Source organism: Telmatherina bonti (genome assembly GCF_933228915.1).
Source record: "Telmatherina bonti genome assembly, chromosome: 1".
NCBI lineage: Eukaryota > Metazoa > Chordata > Actinopteri > Atheriniformes > Telmatherinidae > Telmatherina > Telmatherina bonti.
The window spans coordinates 11,753,396-11,775,550 of NC_136619.1; the positions used below are offsets into that span (position 1 = coordinate 11,753,396).

Sequence of the window (22,155 nt, forward strand, 5' to 3'; positions counted from 1 at the left end):
TAGCAGGACTAGTTTGTTTTCCTCCATCTCCCATTCTCAAACGAACCCATCCCAGCAGCCCGTCTTCTTTTCATCACTTTCCAGTTTTTACTTTAAGCCCAATTATTCAAACGGAATGTGGAACTATACATTATGTCTCCAAAAAAAAGCATGGATTGCTGTTTATTTGCCTTTTCTCCATATTATCTCATTGTCCCACCTCTTCACAGTCAGCGTCCATCTTATAATCTCCAATGGTAAAAAGAATCACACGTTCATGATTTGAACTGTGGCTTTGACATTTATTATACAGTAATAGCACTTTGTTTCAGAGTCACCTTTGAAAACAAAATGTGGTGTTGGCGGACAAATGCAACAACTATACAGTCATTAAAAACAGCTGTAACTGGTTAATCTAATTGCTCATCAACTGTCCAGCGCTTGTCCAGCCCCCTCCTGGTGACACAGATTTCCATCGTGCAAGCGATCCTCCTCCATTTGCCCCCCAGAACATCAATTCCTTTGTGCTCTCTTATTGAAGCCACAGCAGGCCTGGACTTCTGAAACACTGCAGGTAGGATGTTGTTTGTTTTTAAGAGGTGATGGACACCATGTTGTTTGGACTCAGGATCTCAATCCAATAACCATCCGGGTCCTGGATGAAGGCCAAGCCTTTCATTTTACCTGAGAGAAAAAACACAAACTGTATGAATAAATCTGTCATATAAATAAAAGGAAAAAGGTTTTAAAACTTTAGTCTGACGTACTGAGAGACGAAGAGGAAATACACTACTCATAAAAAGTTAGGGATATTTGGCTTTCAGGTGAAATTTATGGAAAATGCAATATGTTCATGCTACATTGATATATCATAAAAGTAAGACATTTAAGTAGAAGGATGCATTACTGATTTCCTCATCTAAAAAAAAATTCATTCAACACAAAAGGTAACAACAATGGTAGTTACACCACAACAAAAAATTTGAACGTCTCAATATCTCGTCATGTGCCCTTGAGCATCAATTACAGCTTGACAACGACGTCTCATGCTGTTCACAAGGCAACTTATTGCCTGCTGAGGCATGGCATCCCACTCTTCTTGAAGGGCAGCCCTCAGGTCATTGAGGTTCTGGGGTGCAGGGTTTCGAGCCTCTACACGACGGCTCAGCTGATCCCACAGGTTTTCAATGGGATTCAGGTCTGGAGAGAGTGCAGGCCATTCCATTTGAGGTACACCAGTCTCCAACAGCCGTTCCCTGATGATGCGGTCTCGATGGGCAGGAGCATTGTCCATGAAGATGAAATTAGGCCTGTGCTGTTCATGTAGGGGAACAATCACTGGATTAATGATGTTATTCAGGTAGTATGGGCTTGTCACTGTACCATTCACAAAGTGTAGGGCAGTTCTGTACCAAGTGGACACCCCTGCCCACACTGTAACACCGCCACCACCAAAAGCTCGCCTGGTGACAACAGTGGCTGATGCATAGCGCTCTCCCTGACGTCTCCAACATCGTTGCCGGCCATCATTTCTGCTCAGTGTGAATCGACTTACATCAGAGAACAGCACTGAGGCCCACTGGTTCCTCGTCCAGCGTAAATGCTCCCTGGCCCATGCAAGACGATGATGCCTGTGCCTGGTGGTGTGGTCAGGTACCCGTGCAGGTCATCTAGCACGCAGACCACGCTGATGGAAACGGTTTCGAATGATCTGACGTGACACTTGGGTGCCTCTCACCTCTCTTAAACGTGCCTGGAGTTGAGTGGCATTCATCATCCGGTTTCTCAGGGCAGTGTTCACAATGTAGCGGTCATCAGCACGGGATGTGGCCACAGGACGTCCACTTCTAGGCCTTTCTGTGACTCTTCCAGTCTCTCCATATCTCTGTTGCAACCTGCTGATGACACTCTGTGACACTCCAAGCTCACTGGCCACTTCTGTCTGAGAACGTCCTGTTTGAAGCATCGCAATGGCAAGGGACTGTTGTTCCATTGTTAGGTGTCGTCTTGGTCTCATGATGTCAAAATGTGAACAGCATGATGAGGACAACTGTTTAAACACCAGCTCTAATTGAACCAGGACATTTATTGGTCAATTAAAGGATCACACACCTGCTGTGATTTTTGCCGTTAAGCTCCTTGTTAGAGAACAGCAACTTGTGCAAAATTTATTGAAACATTTAACAGTTGGACATGTGCATTTAAAAGCTTAGAGAAGATCACATTAAGTTCACCTGTACAGGTTTGAATGCATTTTAGGCTTGTTGTGAAATTTCACCCAAAAGCTGAATATCCCTAACTTTTTGTGAATAGTGTATGTTATATGCTAGATGTGTGTACACCATACACACCTTCGGCGGTAAAAAGTGAAGCCTATGTGGAAGTGTATAAAACTGCAGTTCCCTCTTCATCCACTAGGGGCTCCAAAACAGAGTGAATCTCCATAGACTCCCATGTTAAAAAGACCAACTTCACAGCAGAAATCAACATGTTTACAGCCTGGTTCAAAAATCCATTTTCGGTTTAATAGGTCAGGTTTACCTTCATGACAACTGTGGGGGGAGTGAATTTTTTTCTAACTCGCCCATTTAAAAGTAATTTTGTCTCGAAGTTCGGCATATTTTTGGGCGTTTCCTTTTGATTGACAGGTAATCTATCTCCCGCTTCAAGTAAGAACACAGAACAACCACGGTTTTTAGCCGGTTAACAACGTAGCTTAGCTTTAGCCCGCTTACCTCCGTTAGCTGGTTAGCTCCTGTTATCTCCCGGTTAGCTCGGTTAGTTCTTAGCTACAGAAAGCTCAGAGTTCGCCTGATGTCAATCATCCACCATGACGCTCACAGCCCCCCTCTCAGCTTCACCTCTTTGCCCATATTTGTATTTTCTGGGTGAGACGACACGCATGCCCCTGCCAAGATGGCGATGGTAGGAACCGCCCACCGAGCTTCAATTCAGCTCTTCAGAAACCTATGGGTGACGCCACGGAGGCTCCATCCATCTCTATTTACAGTCTATGGTGTACACGCACTCATCGCTGGGATCGGCTCCATCTGGCCTGAATTGGATTAACCAGTATAGGAAATGAATGTATACTGGTAATTTGTGGTTTTTGTGACAAGTCAGCAGCCACATTTTAAAGGCATATTAGAAAGATTATTTTGATTTTTTTTTTTTTTGCCACTTAAACACCATTTATGATTCTCAGCGGAGAACTTAAGCAGAACGGTGAAGGTCTGGACATGGATCTGCAGAGTCCAGATATGACATTTCAGGAGGAACTGATGGATCTAAAACTCCATGGAAAATCTGTATGAACAGATGAGTGCTCCACACTAACTTCTAACTAGTAGCACTAAAGCTACGACATTTGTGACTGAATGGAGGCCAGCATTTCCCGACAAACACGTTTTATCTGGATCAGGTGGTTTCAGGAGCAGCACTGACTGCACTACAGATAACACTTAACATTGTGTACATGTGCACAGTCTTCTTCTGTGGTCCTTAATGGGTACTACTTAACCCAAACAATGCTCTAGCATCTATCAGACAAAGCTGGTACTGCAGGTTTACAGCTCAGGGTTTTGTCACTTCACACATATAGCTGTTTGTCTGTTCAGAGGCACTGTAGTAAATAAGGTGGTATAAATATGGTAGCTGTCATGTATAGTGTTTCACTCTATGTCCTTAAGAACACAGCTTACTTTAGTAAAGTGATGAGTAGGGATGCACCGATCCACTTTTTGGGAGTTCTGATACGATACCTAAAACTTGAATATCTGCCGACACCAAATCTGTTTATGTGAACATTATTGTGACAATGGTTATTATTGCTGTTATAACTGTGTAAGATTTCATTAGGTTTTAATAAATGACCCATCCTTTCTGAAGTTAACTGACCAATACAAATATAACATTACAGATCTAACAAGTTTTATTTTGATTTGGCTCATTTTACAACTATAAATGTGTGGTTTTGTAACAAAGATCTTGCTTTTAGTGGAACAAAAAATGTCACATTTTTCTAATCAAGGCATTTATTTCTTTTAAAACATGTCCGAAGCATGTCATCAAACACATCTGCGCTGGCTTGACTTGTGGTATCGGGTATCAGTTGTGGCATCGGTACACTTTTATTAATACCAAGTACGAGTACACATGCTTGCTTTTCCTAGTGACGAAATACCAAAAGAAAAGAAAACATTTTTAACGATATTTTTTAACAATAGAGAAATTTATTACTTCAGTGTCCTTAACAGGTAAAAAATCTCCTTTCCTCCCTATGATGTTCCATCACATTATTATTATAATTATTATTTAGCTATTATTTTGCTTTTTACAAGTGTTGCATGTTAACGTTCGTTGGTCTCTCCTTCTTGTCCTCTCCATACCAACCAGTCCAGGCAGAAGAATCGAGTCGGGTTCTGCTGGAGGTTTTTACTTCCAGTTAAAAGGAAGTTTTTTTCTTTCCAAAGTCGCTTTCTGCAGCTCAGGATGGGGGATTGGATGGAAGTCAAGATTCAACGGATTCAGTTTGTTTGTTTTTTTTTACTTATCTAGCCTGTTTATTATGAATTGGCTTGAAATGATGTGTCAAGTGGTGCTATACAGATGAAGCTGAATTGAGTCATAAAACTAGTGCTGCAGTATCATTTTTGCCATGAAATAAATGTCATTACTTTTTAGCAGTATTTAATATAAAAACTGTACAAGCTTTCCCTGTTAGAGTAAATATTTGCCTTCTTTAATGATCTGCTGAATCCATATCTCATCCTCCTGAGCTGAAACTGACAGGAGATGTGCTGAAGGTTTCCTTTAAGAACCAAGTAAAGCCTGAGGAACAGCAGCTCCACGATGAAGGGACGGGACTTCAGTCTGATGTCACCAAACTGAAATCTCATCTCAAGTGACATATTTTTTCATGATATATTTTCATATTTTGCATGTAAAACCAATTCAACATGTAAGAATGAAAAGAAAACTCCTCACTTTGTAGCCAAGTCTTGAAGCTTTTGACCTTTGGGACTGTTAATCTACTTAAAAGCTGCCAAGACATGACCTGACTTTTTTAAGAGCTGTACACAAGAAGTTCCCGTCTTACCATCATCTGGCTTCTTAACAAACGTGACTCCTTGCTCTTCAAACAGTTTGCAGGCTGCGTAGACGTCAGGTACAGCAATCCCAATGTGTCCTGTGCAGTTTTAAGTAGAGAATTTCCTTTACACACACTGCAGTTACGAGCCACTAGAGAGCTGAGGTCTTCAGATACCAACATGCCCTCATCTCAGAAATAAACTAGATGTTTGAATTGTGAAAATAGTGCACAAATCGTAACGTGAAATTTTACATTTAACTTACAGTGATCCATATACAAACCTCTGCCATTTTACTGACTGGAAAAATAGAAAAGAAACTTACCAAAGCCACGAGGATCAGAGTTTCCATTGTGATAAGACTGACTCTCATCGGACTCTGAACCCCAGTTGCTGAAAGACAGGAGGGACAGATGGAGAAATTAGCTGAAAGAAGGAGCAAACAAGACAGGAAGCAGAGAAAATCAACCAGCGAGATCAGGATGACAACCCCAGACGGAGTTCTGGGTGATAAAAGTTGATAATAAAACGACAAAAGAGGAAACACAAAACAGTCTTTCTCCCTGCGATGAGCAGATAGAAGTGCAGCTGAAATCCAGGCACTACTTCATGCATGACGTCTGTTCTTACTGTGTCAGCTCAATGGTGGCCCTCCTGGAAAAGGTCCAAGCCGTCTTTTCCTTCACATCTGCGGGGATTTCTTTTTTATCCTCGTAGCCCAAGAAGAAGAGAGAGAAACGCATGGAGGGAAAGTCAAACTTTTGCAGGAGCCTGCAAGATATTGCACACCAAAGGGAAAAGTTTTTTTCTTTCTTTAGAAATATAAAACATCACGTACACTTTTAAAAACTGCATGAAGTGAAGTTCAGACAGAAAGATTCGTTCCCTCCCACCTTACTTCTTGTTTCAGCTTTTCCTGGAAACCTAAATCGTCCAGGTGTTTTTGTTCAAAGCTGCTTTAAGCTTATTTTAAGTCCAAATCTGAATGTCTCTTTAAAACTGGAACTAATAGTCTTTATATAATCTTTTTTCCTTTATTTTCTAATGTTTATTGTCTGTGAATCACCCTGCTGTTGAATTATACTGTATAAGTAAACTTGCCTTGCCTGTTCATTAGCCTTGTTAACTGTGATGCAGCCCACACCAACACTCACGTCATGCCGAGGATTCTGGTGTAGAAATCCAGGGATTTCACCGGATCCTTCACTCTCAGCATAGTTTGCTGCATCATGAAATCCTGAAAAACACAAACACCAAAAGGTACAATTACACATAAAACTTCCAAAGAGCAGAGGTTTGGACGTGTTGCACCACAGGTGGTTGTTCTGAGGGTGTGGTGAAGGAGCTGAACTCTGAGCTGGACTTACAGGTTTCGTCTGATGAAAACTTCCGCTCTCCACCAGGCAGTACACAAGACAAGCATGAAACAAATCAACAAGCAATCACACCCTAAATCCAGTTAATGCACATAACCGGCCAGCACCTGCTGGTTATGAGAAATGGGGAATGGGTAAATAAATAAAGTTAATGATACTTGCAATAATTATTTATTTTGATTTGTAGTTTAACTGAAACACTTCATGATCATTTCACACTGTTCTTGAAAGTAATTTAATTTGCTGATATACAATTAATCCACAGTTTGAACGTCAGTATGGGAGGAGGTTCAAACAGTGGCCTCTCTCTGTGGAGTTTGCATGTTCTCCCCGTGTATGTGTGGGTACTCTGGCTTCCTCCCACCATCCAAAGACATGCATGTTAGGTTAATTGATTACTCTAAATTCTCCCTAGGAGTGAATGTTTGTTTGTCTCTCTGTGGTGGACTGGTGGTCTGTTAAGGGTGTACCTGCCTCTCGCCCAATGATTGCTGGGATAAACTCCAGCTTCCCCGCAACCCTGAATTGGAAAGCGGGGTTAGGAAATAAATACAATTCAATAAATAAATAAATAAAATAATTAATTAAATAATTAAATAAAATTTAAAATAAATAAATTAAGAAAATAAAATTAAAATAAATTAAGAAAATTAAAATATATAAATAAATAAATAGATGAATGATCTTTGTTCACATTTTATATTCCTAGTATTTGTTATGATGGGGCCATTTTGTGGGAATTAATGACTGATGTGAGTTCAACATGCGATCGTAATCTTGTTTCAAAAACCACATTCATGAAACACTATGTCCATGAGGAGCAGAAATGGGCAAAGATCTCTGTAATCCCTACAAATATAAGAAAAATCATTTAACTGTTGGGGGGTGGGGGAAAGAGTTTGGAAGAAATGTTTATATTTTTCTTTCTACAGTGCTACAAGGAATTTCATGTCACAATTTCAAGCAATCTGGAGGGATTTCAGAGTGTCGGGGACAAAACCGAATACAAACTACATGCAATACATGTATCTAGAGCCGTCCATAGTTACTGCAAGAAACTTTCATCAGGTCTTATTCACAAATTCCACTTTAAACTTCTCCGTGAAACAAGAGGAAGAAATCTTGACTTAACTTCTCTGAGCTGGCAGGTTTCTGGGGTGGAACTTCACAGACAGGAAGTATGCGCCGTGAAACTAATCAGTCTTTCAGATATTTCTTTGGTAACGTGGACGCCAACAGCTCCAGACCAAAGACGACAAGAACCATCCTAACAGCTTTCAGCAACGACTCAACAGGTTCAGTGATGCTGTAGGAATTGTGTCAGCGCCTTCGCTCAACATTTCTATGACATCATTAAAGTGGGGTCACCAACTCCAGTCCTCGAGCGCTACCACCCTGCAGGTTTTAGTGTTTCCCTGATACAACACACTTGATTCAAATGAAAAGGTTCTCCAACAACTTGCCGTCATCTTCTGCACCTGCCTGTTAATGAGCTAATGGTTTAGGTGTGTTGTACCAGGGAAACACTAAAACCTGCAGGATGGTAGCTCTTGACGACCGGAGCTGGTGACACCCGCTGTAGAGCAAAATATTTCAACAAGACGACAAAATGCAAATAATTTTACACACATTACGAGAAACATGGAGGCAGAAGAGGGAACTGCTCTGCCGACAGTTCTCGCCTGTCCCTGACAGTGAACTTGTAAATGAATAAATAGTTCATATTGTTGTTGTAACTTTTCTTCATTTATCTCTGGGATTAATAAAATACTTTTAATTCAATTCTATAAATGTGTTTCCAGCAAGATTAACACAAAATAATAAACATTTCATTATTATGTGTCCAGAATGTCTTAAAATGAGCAGAAATGGCAAAAGCACTAAATAATAAAAACTTTCCTTTCCAAACTACATAAAACCTGATTTTTGTTTAAATCTTCTGAAATTCTGTATTCATAATATATACAGACATACTTCACTCTTCATGTCGTTTTCTTCGCACTTATGACTGAATATTTTAGATATGCAGTGCAGAAATTTTAATAATAAGTTAAATATAAAGGAGTGTGTTGTACCCCTGTGTTTGTAAGCCTCGTCTTGCAGACGGGAATCACTGGCTACATGTAGAGGACCTGAATGGAAGCAGAGGAAAATCAGTTTTCTTGGCACTCAGCTGTAAAAAGTGATTTCAGCTAATCTGCACCTCAGTGTAACCTAACACAGCATTACTGCTCACACACTGAACACATGAGGTTTGTTTGGATTTAGTTACTTTCTAAATGTTTCAGTGCAAAAGAAAGAAAAAAAGTTTTGCATGCCAAGCCAAGACGCCGCTCTAAAGTCAAAGTATGTTTATGAAATGATGATTGCTTGTGTATTACAGGTAAATGATTATGGAAATGTAGAAAGATTATAGAAAAACAAAATGCATGAACATCCTATGAAACAAATTATGGTCTGTATTTTCAGACATACTAAAGCAGTATGTCGTCTGGTTTCGATCCCAAAAAAAACACAGTGGGGTAAAAGCAAGGCCGGATTAAAAGTGCACAGGCCCCTGGGCCCAGAGTGTTCCAGGGGCCCCCTTCCCCACTGCGACATTGTGAAAATTGTGAATGATGCACTGTGAAACAACGTTTCTAACTTCTCTCAGCCAATGGTGCCAATTGCAATACACTATTGGTAGTGGTGTAACTATCTGGCTTTTATGTAAATTTTGTTTCATGTCCAAACTGATGGTGTTCGCCCTACATGGGCCCCAAGTGAGCGTGGGCCCCTGGGCCTGTGCCCATAGTTCCCATTGGATAATCCGGCCTTGGGTAAAAGTTTTGTGCGCTTGACATGACAAGCGTGTGTGTCTCACAGATGAGTGTTATCTCTGCAGCTTGGCCACTGCTCCCCTTTCCTGCTCCCTTCCTCCTACATCCAAGTTTTCATGACTGAACATCACACACATAAAGCCAGCCAGAGGCAGTCCACTTTGCTCCACCTACATGTCACAACCATTCCAGTTTGGCTGATGCTCCCACAGCGCAGAGTAGTCAAGCAAATGAGAAGAGGAACAGTAATGCAGAAAACTTTCATCAGGCATAATAAATTTGATATTTAATTTATTACACTCTGGCGGGCCAAAGTTAACACGCCAACTGGTAGAATCTGCAAGGTGTGATCTTTTCATTCCTAAAATTTACTTTTAAAGAGAAGAGAAAACATCTGAGAAAACATCCACCCAACCTCCAGCGTTTCTGAGTCCAGGTCCCAGTCAGGACCCACTTCCCTGCACAGACATGATCAGGTTTTCCTACAACCTGGATTAAGATCATGAGCTTCTCTCACCCACTTCTCTGCAAACATGTTAACAAGTCACTCCTCTAATCCAGGTGTGTTGCAGAAGGGTTACCTCTCAAGCATGCTGGACAGTAGCATCTGCAGACCTGGATTGAGAAACACTTCCTTAAGCAACACAGAGGAGAAAAGAGGAACGGTTTTCAGCATGTGCAGGCATGCATGTGCAGACACATTCAGCCACTCTGCGTGGATTTACACACTAATATGCAGGACAATCAGATGGTTATTGGTACTCAAGTATCTCTGACCATTCCCTGCATTTGTTTACCAACAAGTTAACTCCTTCACATAATAACAACGAAAACCTGAGCTATTTCCAGCGTCTCCTGGCCGCACCTACATTGAATACCAACTTTGTACATGGTTTATTTGCTGACGTTTCTACCCGCTGCGGCGAGTTTGGAGCCAATTTAACACACACACAAAAAAAACAAACTTAGGCTGCAAAGTTACATTATAGCATGAAGTAAAACATGACAGTTCACATTTATCTACAAAAGCCGTCTAATGCAAAGTGAGTTGTGGTTAAACACACCAGATCCTATGTCGCCGACTGACAGCTCGCCGCGTTTTGTGGATAAATGCGTCCGATAATGGAATCACCGCGAATAGCAGGTTTACCAGTCTGGAAGTAGGTTGGCCTGCTGGGTTCAGATATCCGGTTTATATCTAAATTTCAAGAGACGACGGTCGTTTTACCTTTGTTATGGGGTCTCCATCCTTACAAGCTGATGCCACTGCGTCGTCTGACAGACGTTTGTCGCTCATTTTTGTACAAAGAAGTTAGATGTCGAGACCGGAGCGTCGCTGGTCTGCAACACGGAGAGGAGAAGATTTCTGAGAGGGAACTTCCGGTACGCGCTTTCAAAGTAAAGCTCACACTGGCTGCCTGCCCTGCATATGTTGAGGTTTTTATTTAATTGTATTTATTTATTTTTAACTATAGTTGTACTCAGAAGGGGTATCGTTTAATCTTCATTATAAATAATAATGAAAAATGTATTTATATAAATAATAAATACTTTTTTCAAAGGTTGTAATAAAGTATAGTAGTAATATAAACTGATAAACTTTTTATATTAAAATAACCTAGTTGGATGTATGCACTGTGATTAAAATCTTTTGTAGGGCACTCAATGAAATACCTTCAAATTAGATATATTAACCTAAAATTGTCCTTCTGGTATGAACCAAGACCTTAATTTTGTTGTTACATTAAAAAAAAAAAAAAAAAAAAAAAAAAAAAGTTTCATGCTGAATATGAAAGAAAACAAAGTGATAAAAAATAGTCACTTGCCCTGTAAAGCATTAAACAGAGCCCTAGATCATTATTATTCCCATGAACAGCTTTTTTTTTTTTTATCAGCTTGCAGCAATTTAAGCAAAAACAAAAATCTAAAATTTGCAATCCAGTGGTGGGGTCTATGCCATTGTCTTTCATAGGGCCCAAAATTCCTGGCGGCGCCGCTGTTTGTACTGTCCAACCCATTATTGGAATAACTGGTAACCAGGTGTATTTATGAATTTATATTAATCTTAATTAGAGATGAAAAGTTTTAATAATTAATCAAGTTTACTGGAATCAAATGAATGGCTCGGTGGCAGGCCGGTGCAGAAATAAATGACACACAGATGAAGGCAGTCAGCCATTTGGTCCAGATGTGATGGAGAAGGATGCATCTTTGATGCAGATGGTAGATGTTGAGCAGGGTTGGATTAAAAGTGCACAGGCCCCTTGGCCCAGAGTGTTCCAGGGCCCTCCTTCCCCGTGCAACATTGTAAATGAATGATACACTGTGAAATTATATTTCTGACATCTCTCAGCCAATGGTACCAATAGCAATTCCCTATTGGTAGTGGTGTAACTATCTGGCTTTGTGTACATTTTTGTTTAATGTCCAAACAGCTGGTGTTTGCCCTACTTGGCCTGTGCCTATAATTCCCATTGGATAATCCAGCCTTGATGTTGAGGAGCAGACTTGGGGGTTGAGTGCTAGAGTAATTATGCAGCGAATGGATGGATGATACACAATGGAAAAGTTCAACAGGGAATGTAATCATTTGCTTGATTTGTTATAAGGATTGGAGGTCTAGTTTTTTATCCCTTTGTTTTTTTAAATGTTTTGTTCTCCAAGATGAACATGCTCTTCCAGCTTCCAACGGGTTCTCCAATCAGTTATTGGTTCTTTTCATACTTAATTTACAATAATGAATGAGTTCAGTGTTGCTTTGTCATTCATTATTTTCATAAGTTTAATTTTTTAAATAATTTTTGTAACGTACCGTTTATCATTTCACTTCAAACTTTGAATAACGGAACACTGAACCACAACAAATAGTATTCTGAATATTATCACACAAAAAAGTCACATATGTTCACTGCACAAGCTTGTTCACGTACAAAATTAATCTTAATGGGTGGTTTTGATAGTATCCATGGTAGCTTCTTTAAAGGTGGAGTATGTAAGATTTTCAATATTTTCAAAATAAATTAACTAATAAAATAACTACAATCATGATTATAGTTTTTTGAACATGTAGGTTCCAGTCTGTTCTTATTTGATGCGTTATTAAATTACCCGTTTAATTAATGACAAATGACAAAAAGCTCTTTTTTTTTTTTACTGGTAAGCAAACATTTAAGAAGGGTCTTTGTCATTAATTAAACTTGTAATTTAATAACACATCAAATATGGACAGACTGGAACCTACATGTTTTAAAAAACTATAATAATGATTGTAGTTATTATTTTAGTTAATTTATTTTGAAAATATTGAAAATCTTACATACTCCACCTGTAAATAACAATGCTGTGTGTTTTGAAAAACTAATCGGAAGTGGTGCATTTTAATCGCTTGATAAAAGTTATGTAACAAGGGAAGCTTCCTAGTTTGGTACTCATAATTTCATTATAATTTGACACAAATTAATAACTTAAAAGTAAGATCAGATACAATTCTATAAAAACTGACATTTAATTATTGTAGCTTGAAGATTTTTTTTCCCCCCAACAGAAAACTGGAAAACCTGCACAAAATTGTTTGATATGCACAAACCCCATATTAGTGTATTTTTTCCAACTACCCAGCTTACCAATAAAGCCCAACACAAATAATAACAAACCCACAAGTCACACAGAACGGTTTGCCATGAGAAGAGCTTTATTACACACAGGCTGCAGAGTTCTTTCGTGGGAGAGAAGTGACAGGTGGCTACGTAGCTGAATTAACGTTCTCTGGCCATGACGGAGGTACGTAACATGGCTCTTGGAGACAACCAGAGTCGTACAGTAGAATCAGGAACACAGCAGAGCTGACAAAGCTGTAGGAACTACATTTTGACTGCAAGTCTGAGTCCCTGCAGAGTTCCTGAGACAGTTGTGTTGTGACAGACAGACAGACAGACAGACAGACAGACAGACAGACAGACAGACAGACAGAGAGAGAGAGAGAGAGAGAGAGAGAGAGAGAGAGAGAGAGAGAGAGAGAGAGAGAGAGAGAGAGAGAGTAAAATTCTCTAAATATTATTTTCATCAATCCTCTCTCTGGGGGAGTTTTGACTAATTCCAAAAGGCCCAAATCCACTTAATTCATTATTAACAAAACTATTATTCTTATTACATTTATTACTGCAGGAGTTAACATATTTTATAAACAAATCTAACGGATAGAAACATATATAAATGCTTACAGCTTTTATCCTTCTGAGAAGTTAAGCATTCTTCTGACACAGATGACATTAGCTTGTTTCAAGGAAGAGTAAACCATTTATCTCCCTCCCACTTTCTTTTTAAGTGTGTCTCATCAACTTTAGCATGTTTTTAAAAAAAATAGTGTAGTACATATTCCCCGTCTACAGGTCTTACAACTGGGTTAGCTTAAACACCCACATTAGATCAGAAAACGGAAAGCCCAGGTCAGAGATGGAAGGTGGGAAAGCCTTTTTCTACTGAAATGTTCTGTCTGGAGGAACAAGTTTTCAGTAGCTACGTCCAAACAGAGTGTAGTACTGGGCAGGCTCCTTGCCGCTAACGCACATCTGGCTAGGCTGCAGGGTCTTCAGGGGGGAGAAGGGGATACAAAGGCTCTTGGCTCCCATGGACGGCGCTCCGGGCTCCAGGTCCTGGTCCCTACAGAGGGGGAAAAAACGTTTTGTTTTTGTTTTTTTAGGGGGGAAATATCCTGTCTGTGTACTTTAAAAGACAGAATATCCAAACTGAATTCTTGTTGTAAAATCATGTTTGATGGACACTTTTTCCCTCAGACATGCAGGACGTAGACGTACTTGGCAGTGGTTTTCTTGATCCAGTCCTCGCATTCAATTCCACCACAGAACGGAATCTGGACAATCTATCAAACAAGATAGATTATTATAAGAATATTATAAGAATCCTTCCTAATGACGATGAACAGTGCGTGTTGTGGGCTGGTTTACTCACTTTTCCCTGGTCCAACTCTTTCTGGAACTGCTCCATCGTGTCTGCAGCCACCATGTGAGTCTTCAGGTCATCCGAAGCTCTAACAAAAAACCCCACAAAGACTTAAGCCTTTTGTTTTCTATGCAACTATTGTCTATTTTTTCCGTACTCTACTTTTTTAAGGCACATTGTCAACAAGTAGAAATGAGGCTATGTGTCTTACTTCCTGAACAAACTGTTCTGGATGTCCTCCAGAAGGCTGACCAGCCTCTTCACTGCCTCAGCCTCTGGGATCATCAGCTTTGCACCCGAGTCTCGCCTCACAGCGACACACTGCTTCTGCTGCATGTCCTTGGGGCCCACCTCCAGACGGACAGGAACTCCCTGGATGAGACAGACAAGAAGAAACTTTTAATCCCTTGTTGAACTCTAGTTAGCATGACTAATAACTAACCCAAACCAAAAAGGGCAATTATTACTATTAGAAAATGACCTTTAGCTCCCAGTGGTTGAACTTCCATCCTGGAGAGTAGTTGTCTCGCAGGTCAGCCTTCACCCTGACGCCAGCTTCCAGGAGTCTGTTGAGGTATTTAGAGCACTGAGCCAACAGTGCCTCTTTCTCCTGCTCTGGCAAAGACGCAGTGATCCCACATGGGATGATGACCACCTGGGAAAAGGAAGAGACATGCAGGTTTCCTGTTAGTGGTGAATGATAAAATTAATAATGCCCCACAAGTCTTTGTGCTCTATTGTATTATAGTGTGTATCTGTTAGGGGTGGGAAAATCTAATCGAAAAATTGAAAATTGGGATTTTTTTGCTTCACAATTTTAAAATCAATTTTTTGTTTTTTTTTGTTTTTTAAAAAAAAAAAAAAGTTTTTTTTTCAAATAAATAAAAATAATCCACTATAAAATTTTTGTCATTTTTGTTTTTATTGATCTTTTCACTCATCTTCTGGGGCATTACAGCAGCAGAATGATGATCTGGTTACTGTGTTGTTCTTTTCTAATTGAAATCAAGAAAAATAACGAGCAAAAAATAAGTTTTATACATTTATTTTGTTTTTAATCAACAAAAATATGCAATATAAAAGAATTGTGAGAATCACAATTTAATTAGAATCAGCACCCAAAAAATGGGAATCGAATCGGGACAAAAGCGTATCATCACAGCCCTAGTATTTGTCTACCTGCAGACAGGCCACTTTGGGTGGGAGCACAAGTCCCATGTTGTCTCCGTGGACCATTGTGAGGACACCGATAGTCCTGGTTGTGATTCCCCAGGAGTTCTGGAAAGCCAGCTGCTTCTCACCCGGCTTCTTTGGATCCTCAAAAACAATCTCAAACATCTTGGAGAAGTTCTGGCCCAGATGGTGGGATGTGGCACCCTGCAGGAGACAAAATTGAAAGGTCAATGGCAAGATACCATCAAGATATTATGCAATATTTATTTGTTTAATTAATTAAAAATTGCAGAAGTAAATCCTGCTTTCTTAAATATGCCAAAAAGGGAAATGAAGTACAGAAACTCTGTGTGTTACCTGAATGGCTCGGCCACTGGCAGAGATGAATGCCTCTACAGTAGTAGTGTAATCTCCTCCTGCAAACTTCTCCTTCTCAGTCTTCCTTCCCTTCACCACAGGGATGGCCATCAGCTCTTCATACACCCTGGCATACAGATCCAGGATCTGCAGAACCTGCACAAAAACAACCACTATTATTTGTCTCATGGCTGGTCAGCTGTAGCTTTATGTGCTGTTTGCAAGGTAAATGAAGACAGGTTATAGATCTCAGGCTGGATTGTGAAGTCCGTTACCTCCTCGGCCGCCTCTTCTTTTGTGGCGAACGCTGTATGTCCCTCCTGCCACAGGAACTCTCTTGTCCTCAGGAAGGGTTGTGGATGTTTGAACTCCCATCTCTAAAAGCCGGCGTGAAGGGGAGAGTTCAGAGAAAAGGAAAAAAAAATAAAAAAATCAGTGCAACTACGTGCTTGTAATTATTAAAAAAAAGGTGAAGACGTAGGATTTTGGCCACTGACCACAATATTACACCACTGGTTGAGCTTGATTGGCAGATCTCTGTGGGACTGGACCCACTTGGCATAAGCTGGATACATCACTGAAATAAAATATATGGATGAATAAAAATCAATCGTCAGTTTCATTACAAAAGTAAATATTGTCAAGGCTACATATTGAGTTGATCTGCAGACGTGACTACCAAAGAACTGTTACACAAACCCGTCTCGCTGGTGGGTCTGACAGCGATGGGCTCTGCCAGCTCTGTCTTTCCTGAGCGAGTTACCCAGGCAACCTGAAAAAGGGGTCACCGTCATCAATAAAGATCATATCAGCCACATTTCCAGTTTCATACTTTTATCATTTGATGCTACTGGCATTACTTCGACTATTCTTTTGATTGCACACAAGCCCTTTATACCAACCCCCCAGGGATCCTTCATTTTGGTCTTTGAGGGCGGTGTGCAGGTTTTGGGATTTTCCCCGCTGCAGCACACCTGACACAGACTTCTGTCAGGTATTGTTGATGTCATCGTAGATAAAAATTAACTTGAGTCAGGTGTGTTGAGGGAGGGAAACTTGTAAAACCTCCTTCCCTGTTATGACTTACAGAAATTTGGGGAATGCAATAGACCCCGGCTGCGGCCTGGATATTGGGTTAGGGTTGGACATCCAATGGGCGTGGTTAGGGTTAGAATTAGGGTCATGGTTAATCCAATCAAAATGTCTGAAATGTCCAATATGCAGCCCCGCCTCATTCTCCAGGCTGCAGCCAAGATCTCGAGGAATGTGGCAACTTGCAACTTGTATGTCGGAAAATTGAGCACCTCTGCTCTGTATTCTGCATAGATTGTATGTAAAGAGATGGACGGAGCCTCCGTGACGTCACCCATCAGTTTCTGAAGAGCTGAATAGAAGCCCGGTGGGCGGTTCCTACCATCGCCATCTTGGCAGGCGCATGCATGGCATCTCGCCCGGAAAATACAAATATGGACAAAGAGGTGTAGCTGAGAGGGGGGCTGTGAGCATCATGGTGTATGATTGACATCGAGCGAACTCCGAGCTACCTGTAGCTAAGAGTTAACCGAGCTAACCTGGAGATAGCAGTAGCTAATCAGCTAACGGAGGTAAGCGAGCTAAAGCTAAGTCACGTTGTTAACTGGCTAAAAACTGCAGTTGTTCTGCATTTTTCTTATTTGAAGCGGGAGATTGGGTACCTGTCAATCAAAAGGACCTGCCCCTAAATATGCAGAACTTCAAGATAAAATTACTTTTAAACGGGCGAGTTAGAAAAAAATTCACTCCCCCCACAGTTGTCGTAAACCTGATCTATTAAACCAAAAATTGATTTTTGAACCAGGTTGTAAACACTTCCACATAGGCTTCATTTTTAACTGCCAGAGGTTGCCGCTTGATATTTTGTGTCCAGGTCGATTCCTTAAGATTTCCCTTTGATGGCTGTGTAGAGGAAATGTTCTAATAAAAAGGGAATTTGTGTCAGGAAAAATAGTTTAAAGTGATGTTATAGTTCAAGTAATAATTCGAAGCTTTGGCTGCTGCACTTGGTGCTGAAAGGCTGATTTGCTGGATGAGTATATGGCGAGTCAAATGGCTGTGCATATGTAGGTCCAGGCTCATACGTGCACGAAGCTGTGCAAACGAGCATTCCCTTGATTTTGGCCGGTGCGCACAAAAATATTTTCTCAAAGGCATATAACCATAATGTTATTTATCCTATTTGTTTTCATGACATATACAATTATTGTGAGAGTCTAGAGACTAATATTGAATATATTTTTTAATCTTGTTAGATTAAGTAGGGAACCTTTATAAATTGTCAATTCATTTAAAAAAAAAAAAAAAATGTATTGTCCCTTGCAATTTACCACTGCCTATCTAAGCCTGGAACTCACGGCGCGTGCCTGACTATCAGTGAGGTATAATACTTTTATTTTTGAAGTTTCAATCCTATAAACTGAACATTTTAGCTTACATTCCTGGTTTTTCATCTTAAACTTCTTTAACATCATCAAAATGGTTATTATTTACCTCTGGAGCAAAGTCTGCAATATGTGACTTTTCCTTCTCCAGTGCAGCCTGAGAAACGAACATGGGGAAGTAGCAGTTCTCCACACCCAATTTCTTAATTTCTCTGTCAAAGAAGTCTTTAATTGCTTCCCAGATGGAGTAGGCCCAGGGGCGCAGCACGTAACAGCCGCTGACATCATAGTACTCAATCATTTCCGCTTTAGTGATGACCTGAAAGAGAAGGAAAATACATCTTTAAGAGGTTTTAATTTTTATCTATCTTACAGGTAGGTATCTGGAGTGTGGTCCTACCTGAGAGTACCAGTCAGCCAGGTTGTCCTCTTTCCTGGCTTCCAAGCCCAACCTGAAAAGAGACAAATTAATTTAAAACAAACCTTGACTGTGAAGTAATTTAGTAAATGCAACAAACATAGCAAATTTCAAGGATTATTGCAAGTTTCCTTTAAATAATTTCACTTCACAAGCAATTAACAAACATTTAAGTGTCACATCCATCTATTTCAAGGCTGTGGTGACAGTGGGAAACTATAACACACACTTTTATGGGTGTGTCAGATCATGCTTGAGAAGTTTGTCCATTTCAGTTCAGTTTCTAAAAGCAGGATGAATGATGCACAAGTAATGAACACACACCCCAGTCCAACCAATCATGCAAATTAAAGCAAGTTAGTTTTAAAATGCAAACAGATATGACTCAACAAAAACGGCTCAATGTCTTTGGCACCATATTATTCTAAGTACATCATGGAACAGAGGAACAAAAGTTATTTTCTGTACTTTTTCCATATATTATAATACATCAGATATAATTATTCTATTTTCAGTAGAATGTAAACATGTAAAAGGAGATAGAAAGCCAGAAACCAGACTGTACAAGTACCTACAACGCTGTTTGTGGCTCTATGAGGCTAATAATGCTAACATGCTAATGTTAGGCAGGCAAAATATGTAGCATGGTCAACATTTTAGTTTATAAAGTGAAATTAAAAATTCTTTATCAATCCCTGAGGGCAAGTTATTGTTATGATCAGAATAAGAGAGACAAAATTGGCTGTATGACGCTTTGCCATATGAATATACTAACAATTGCAATTGTAACATGCTAATGCTACACAGACACAGAAAGTAGCACATTCAACATTTTAGCTTGTGTTAGCATGCTAACATTTGCTAATAAGCACAAATAACACTGTTAGCAAGCCAAGATTAGGCAGACAAAGTATAGATAGCCTGTTCAGTATCTTAGTACTTCTAGCATGACAGCAATTACCAACTGGCACGAATGAAATTTACTTTATTGTATTTCCATGCTAGTATATGCAAGCTAACATGCTAATGTTAGAAAAAAAAAATATAAAGCTGGTTTAAGAGCTTCATTTATTGTGTTAAACCGCCAATATTACCTACTTTCCATCAAACAGAGTACGACTTAAATTGATGGTAAAGTAAATTTGGAATGTATGCCAGCTAAAGTACTGAAAAATGAGAAATTTTGATCTCCTGGTGGCACTGAATAAAAAGCCAGCTGTTCAGCAGTTCTTCTGCGTGTGTCGATTAATCTTTAAGATTATGAATTTATTGATAAATCATGTACCTGTTGAGGCATTAGATAATGGATAACATGGCTGACAATGAACGTATCATCAATCACAGGAATACACTAAAACACAGCTTCTGAAAACAAAGACCAAATTCTATAATAATCTAGCAAATATTAATCAAAACATTTCATTACAATCCAAAAGGCCAATCCTATGCTGCTAACACAAGAAGAATTCAACTGCTAAACAGCATATACTTTATTCTGGTGGTTTATACCATACCATGGCAGAAATATAGTTATATATAACTGTTAGTGCAGCACAACAAAAAAACCAAAGAGTTCAAGGCAGACAGGCACAGACAATGCAGATATAAACCACATTAACAATTCAGACTCACCAAATCTGATTATAAACATCGTCTTCAGCCACTGAGCCACAGCCGCATGTGGTTGTGCTAAGAGAACATCCATCTTCTGCAGTCTTATCAACATTCCCATATACCATTATAACTTTTCCAGCACTGTTCTACAGAAAACCACCAGGCAGCTGAACGTCTATTCTTACATCACTAGTCCTGCTAAATTCCAAAGATTATTATTATTTCCATCTACTGCTTGTGGACAAATATTGGTTGACCCCTAAATGCTTTCTACTACTAAATGTAGTGTGTTGCAAACAGATATCTGGGAAAGTGACTTAGTATACAGACTTTTTATTTGCTCAGACACTCCAACTTTCCATTTCTGGTCGATTTCAGGAAAATGTCTGGACAATCAACTGTGAACGTCCTGTTTTCTTTGCAGATCTGTTTACATGCAGGATGTTCATTTCCTTCAGACACAAGCATCCTTCCCTTATATAAAGTTTAAGACAAAACCAGAAACAGGTTTGATTTTTGAAAGGGGAACAACATCATTTGCACTTTTAGATGCAAAAAGTACAACAACATTTTGTTCCTCAGTATAATTAAAATGATGCTCACATAATTTTTTTTATAATTTTGCCAAAAACCAAATAACCTTCCTGTAAGAAGTTACATTTAATGCAAAAACATTTGAGCAGTTAATGTGAAGCACATTTAGATTATCAGTCTGCATGGATTTCTTCACCTCTCCAATCTCTCACCGTGTCTGTTTCTTTGGGCCTTGACCCTCTCCTGAGCCTGCTCCTCCTCCTCCTCCTCCTGATGACTCCTTACTAGCACCTGCCTTGTCTCCTTTGCCCTTCTTGCCTCCACCTCCTCCACCTCCCTGTTTCTCAGACTTGTTCTCCCTCTCCTTGCGGTTTTTGTCTTCTCCTCCAGGGGCTCCAGGAGTAGTCACTGGTTTGTAGTCCTCTCCAGTGACCTTCTTGTACATGCTCTTCAGCTCTAGAAGGGACTTTACTGCTTTGTCCACCTGGTCCTGAAACAGAACAAGAGAAATAAAGTATTTGGAGAAGTTAGCTGAAAAGTTTGGGCCTGCACAAGAAAACTGCTCAACATGTTGGCAAACCCTACAACACTGTGTGTGAAAAAACTATGCGATTGGTCCCTTACCTTGGGGGCCTTCTCGGCCTTCAGCTTCCTCACCAGCTCTCCTTGTTCAGCCACCTTTGAGAAAAGTTCCTGGGCCTGTGGAGAGGAGCTGGACTGGGTGGAGGCAGAGCTGGTCTGGGTCTGTGCAGGGCTAGGTGGGGCTTGTAGCCCCGGCTTGTAGTCATGTCCCGTCTGCTGTTTGTACTCTGCCTTCAGAGCCAAGAGCTGCTTCACTGCAGCATCTACTTGATCCTAAAAAACAGCCAGAATAAGGAAAACATTTAGCCGAAGCAGGGCAAGCTGCTGGAACGCATCTGAAAACGGGTCATTCTCACTTTAGAGGCTTTTTCAGCCTTCAGTTTCCTGACCACCTCTCCCTGTTCAGCAACTTTCTCATAGAGGCCATCAGCATCTGAGGCAGGGCCCGGGCTGTTCTGGGCTGGGGCAGGGGTCTTCTGGGCTGGGGCGGCTCCAGGCTTGTACTCTTGGCCTGTGACTTGTTTGTACTCTGCCTTCAGGGCAAGTAGCTGTTTCACCGCTGCATCAATCTGGTCCTGAAGAAGCACAAACCGGAAAACAGCTACTTAATAAAAAAAACAAAAAAAACAAAACTGACACCAAACATCCAGTCTTCTGGTTCCGTATGTGATTGTTTACATCTTCATACCTCATTTTTAATCTGTATATTACCACTTCTGCCATATCTGTTTTTCTTATTTGTTTCATTATTTACATTTTATAAATGACAAATAGAATTTCATTGGGCAAAAATAAAGTATACCTTATTCTCCACTTCTCCTGATGACATACTGCTGA

The 22,155-nt window shown here is 40.1% G+C and overlaps 2 protein-coding genes across 2 annotated transcripts in view; both read right to left on the reverse strand.

Annotated features, from left to right (window-relative positions):
* Positions 1 to 257: 257 nt before the first annotated feature.
* Positions 258 to 10,630, reverse strand: glo1 (glyoxalase 1). Its single transcript, XM_079245853.1, has 6 exons — positions 10,493 to 10,630; positions 6,224 to 6,306; positions 5,700 to 5,840; positions 5,395 to 5,462; positions 5,078 to 5,167; positions 258 to 663 (listed from the first exon to the last, which is right to left on the reverse strand). The coding sequence occupies exons 1-6, from the start codon at positions 10,559 to 10,561 to the stop codon at positions 572 to 574; spliced, it is 543 nt and encodes a 180-aa protein (XP_079101979.1). The 5' UTR covers positions 10,562 to 10,630; the 3' UTR covers positions 258 to 571.
* Positions 10,631 to 13,188: 2,558 nt separating this feature from the next.
* eprs1 (glutamyl-prolyl-tRNA synthetase 1) overlaps positions 13,189 to 22,155 on the reverse strand; it is a 28,624-nt gene continuing 19,657 nt past the window's right edge. The window contains exons 21-35 of the mRNA XM_079240709.1: positions 21,675 to 21,893; positions 21,361 to 21,591; positions 20,949 to 21,226; positions 18,571 to 18,622; positions 18,280 to 18,489; positions 16,453 to 16,525; positions 16,251 to 16,330; positions 16,029 to 16,130; positions 15,754 to 15,909; positions 15,403 to 15,600; positions 14,705 to 14,878; positions 14,435 to 14,595; positions 14,233 to 14,311; positions 14,079 to 14,143; positions 13,189 to 13,923 (exon numbers count right to left, since the gene is read on the reverse strand). Of these exons, the coding sequence (XP_079096835.1) occupies positions 13,773 to 13,923; positions 14,079 to 14,143; positions 14,233 to 14,311; positions 14,435 to 14,595; positions 14,705 to 14,878; positions 15,403 to 15,600; positions 15,754 to 15,909; positions 16,029 to 16,130; positions 16,251 to 16,330; positions 16,453 to 16,525; positions 18,280 to 18,489; positions 18,571 to 18,622; positions 20,949 to 21,226; positions 21,361 to 21,591; positions 21,675 to 21,893 (2,229 nt within the window). The 3' untranslated portion in view covers positions 13,189 to 13,772. The remainder of the gene's footprint in view (positions 13,924 to 14,078; positions 14,144 to 14,232; positions 14,312 to 14,434; positions 14,596 to 14,704; positions 14,879 to 15,402; positions 15,601 to 15,753; positions 15,910 to 16,028; positions 16,131 to 16,250; positions 16,331 to 16,452; positions 16,526 to 18,279; positions 18,490 to 18,570; positions 18,623 to 20,948; positions 21,227 to 21,360; positions 21,592 to 21,674; positions 21,894 to 22,155) is intronic.

Excerpts from the sequence above, each read along its gene's own strand:
- glo1 (XM_079245853.1), bottom strand. The coding sequence starts at position 10,561 with ATGAGCGACAAACGTCTGTCAGACGACGCAGTGGCATCAGCTTGTAAG. Across the intron at positions 6,307-10,492 it reads ATGGAGACCCCATAACAAAG|GATTTCATGATGCAGCAAAC; the intron begins GTAAAACGACCG and ends TGTGTTTTTCAG. Across the intron at positions 664-5,077 it reads TGTTAAGAAGCCAGATGATG|GTAAAATGAAAGGCTTGGCC; the intron begins GTAAGACGGGAA and ends TTTTTCTCTCAG.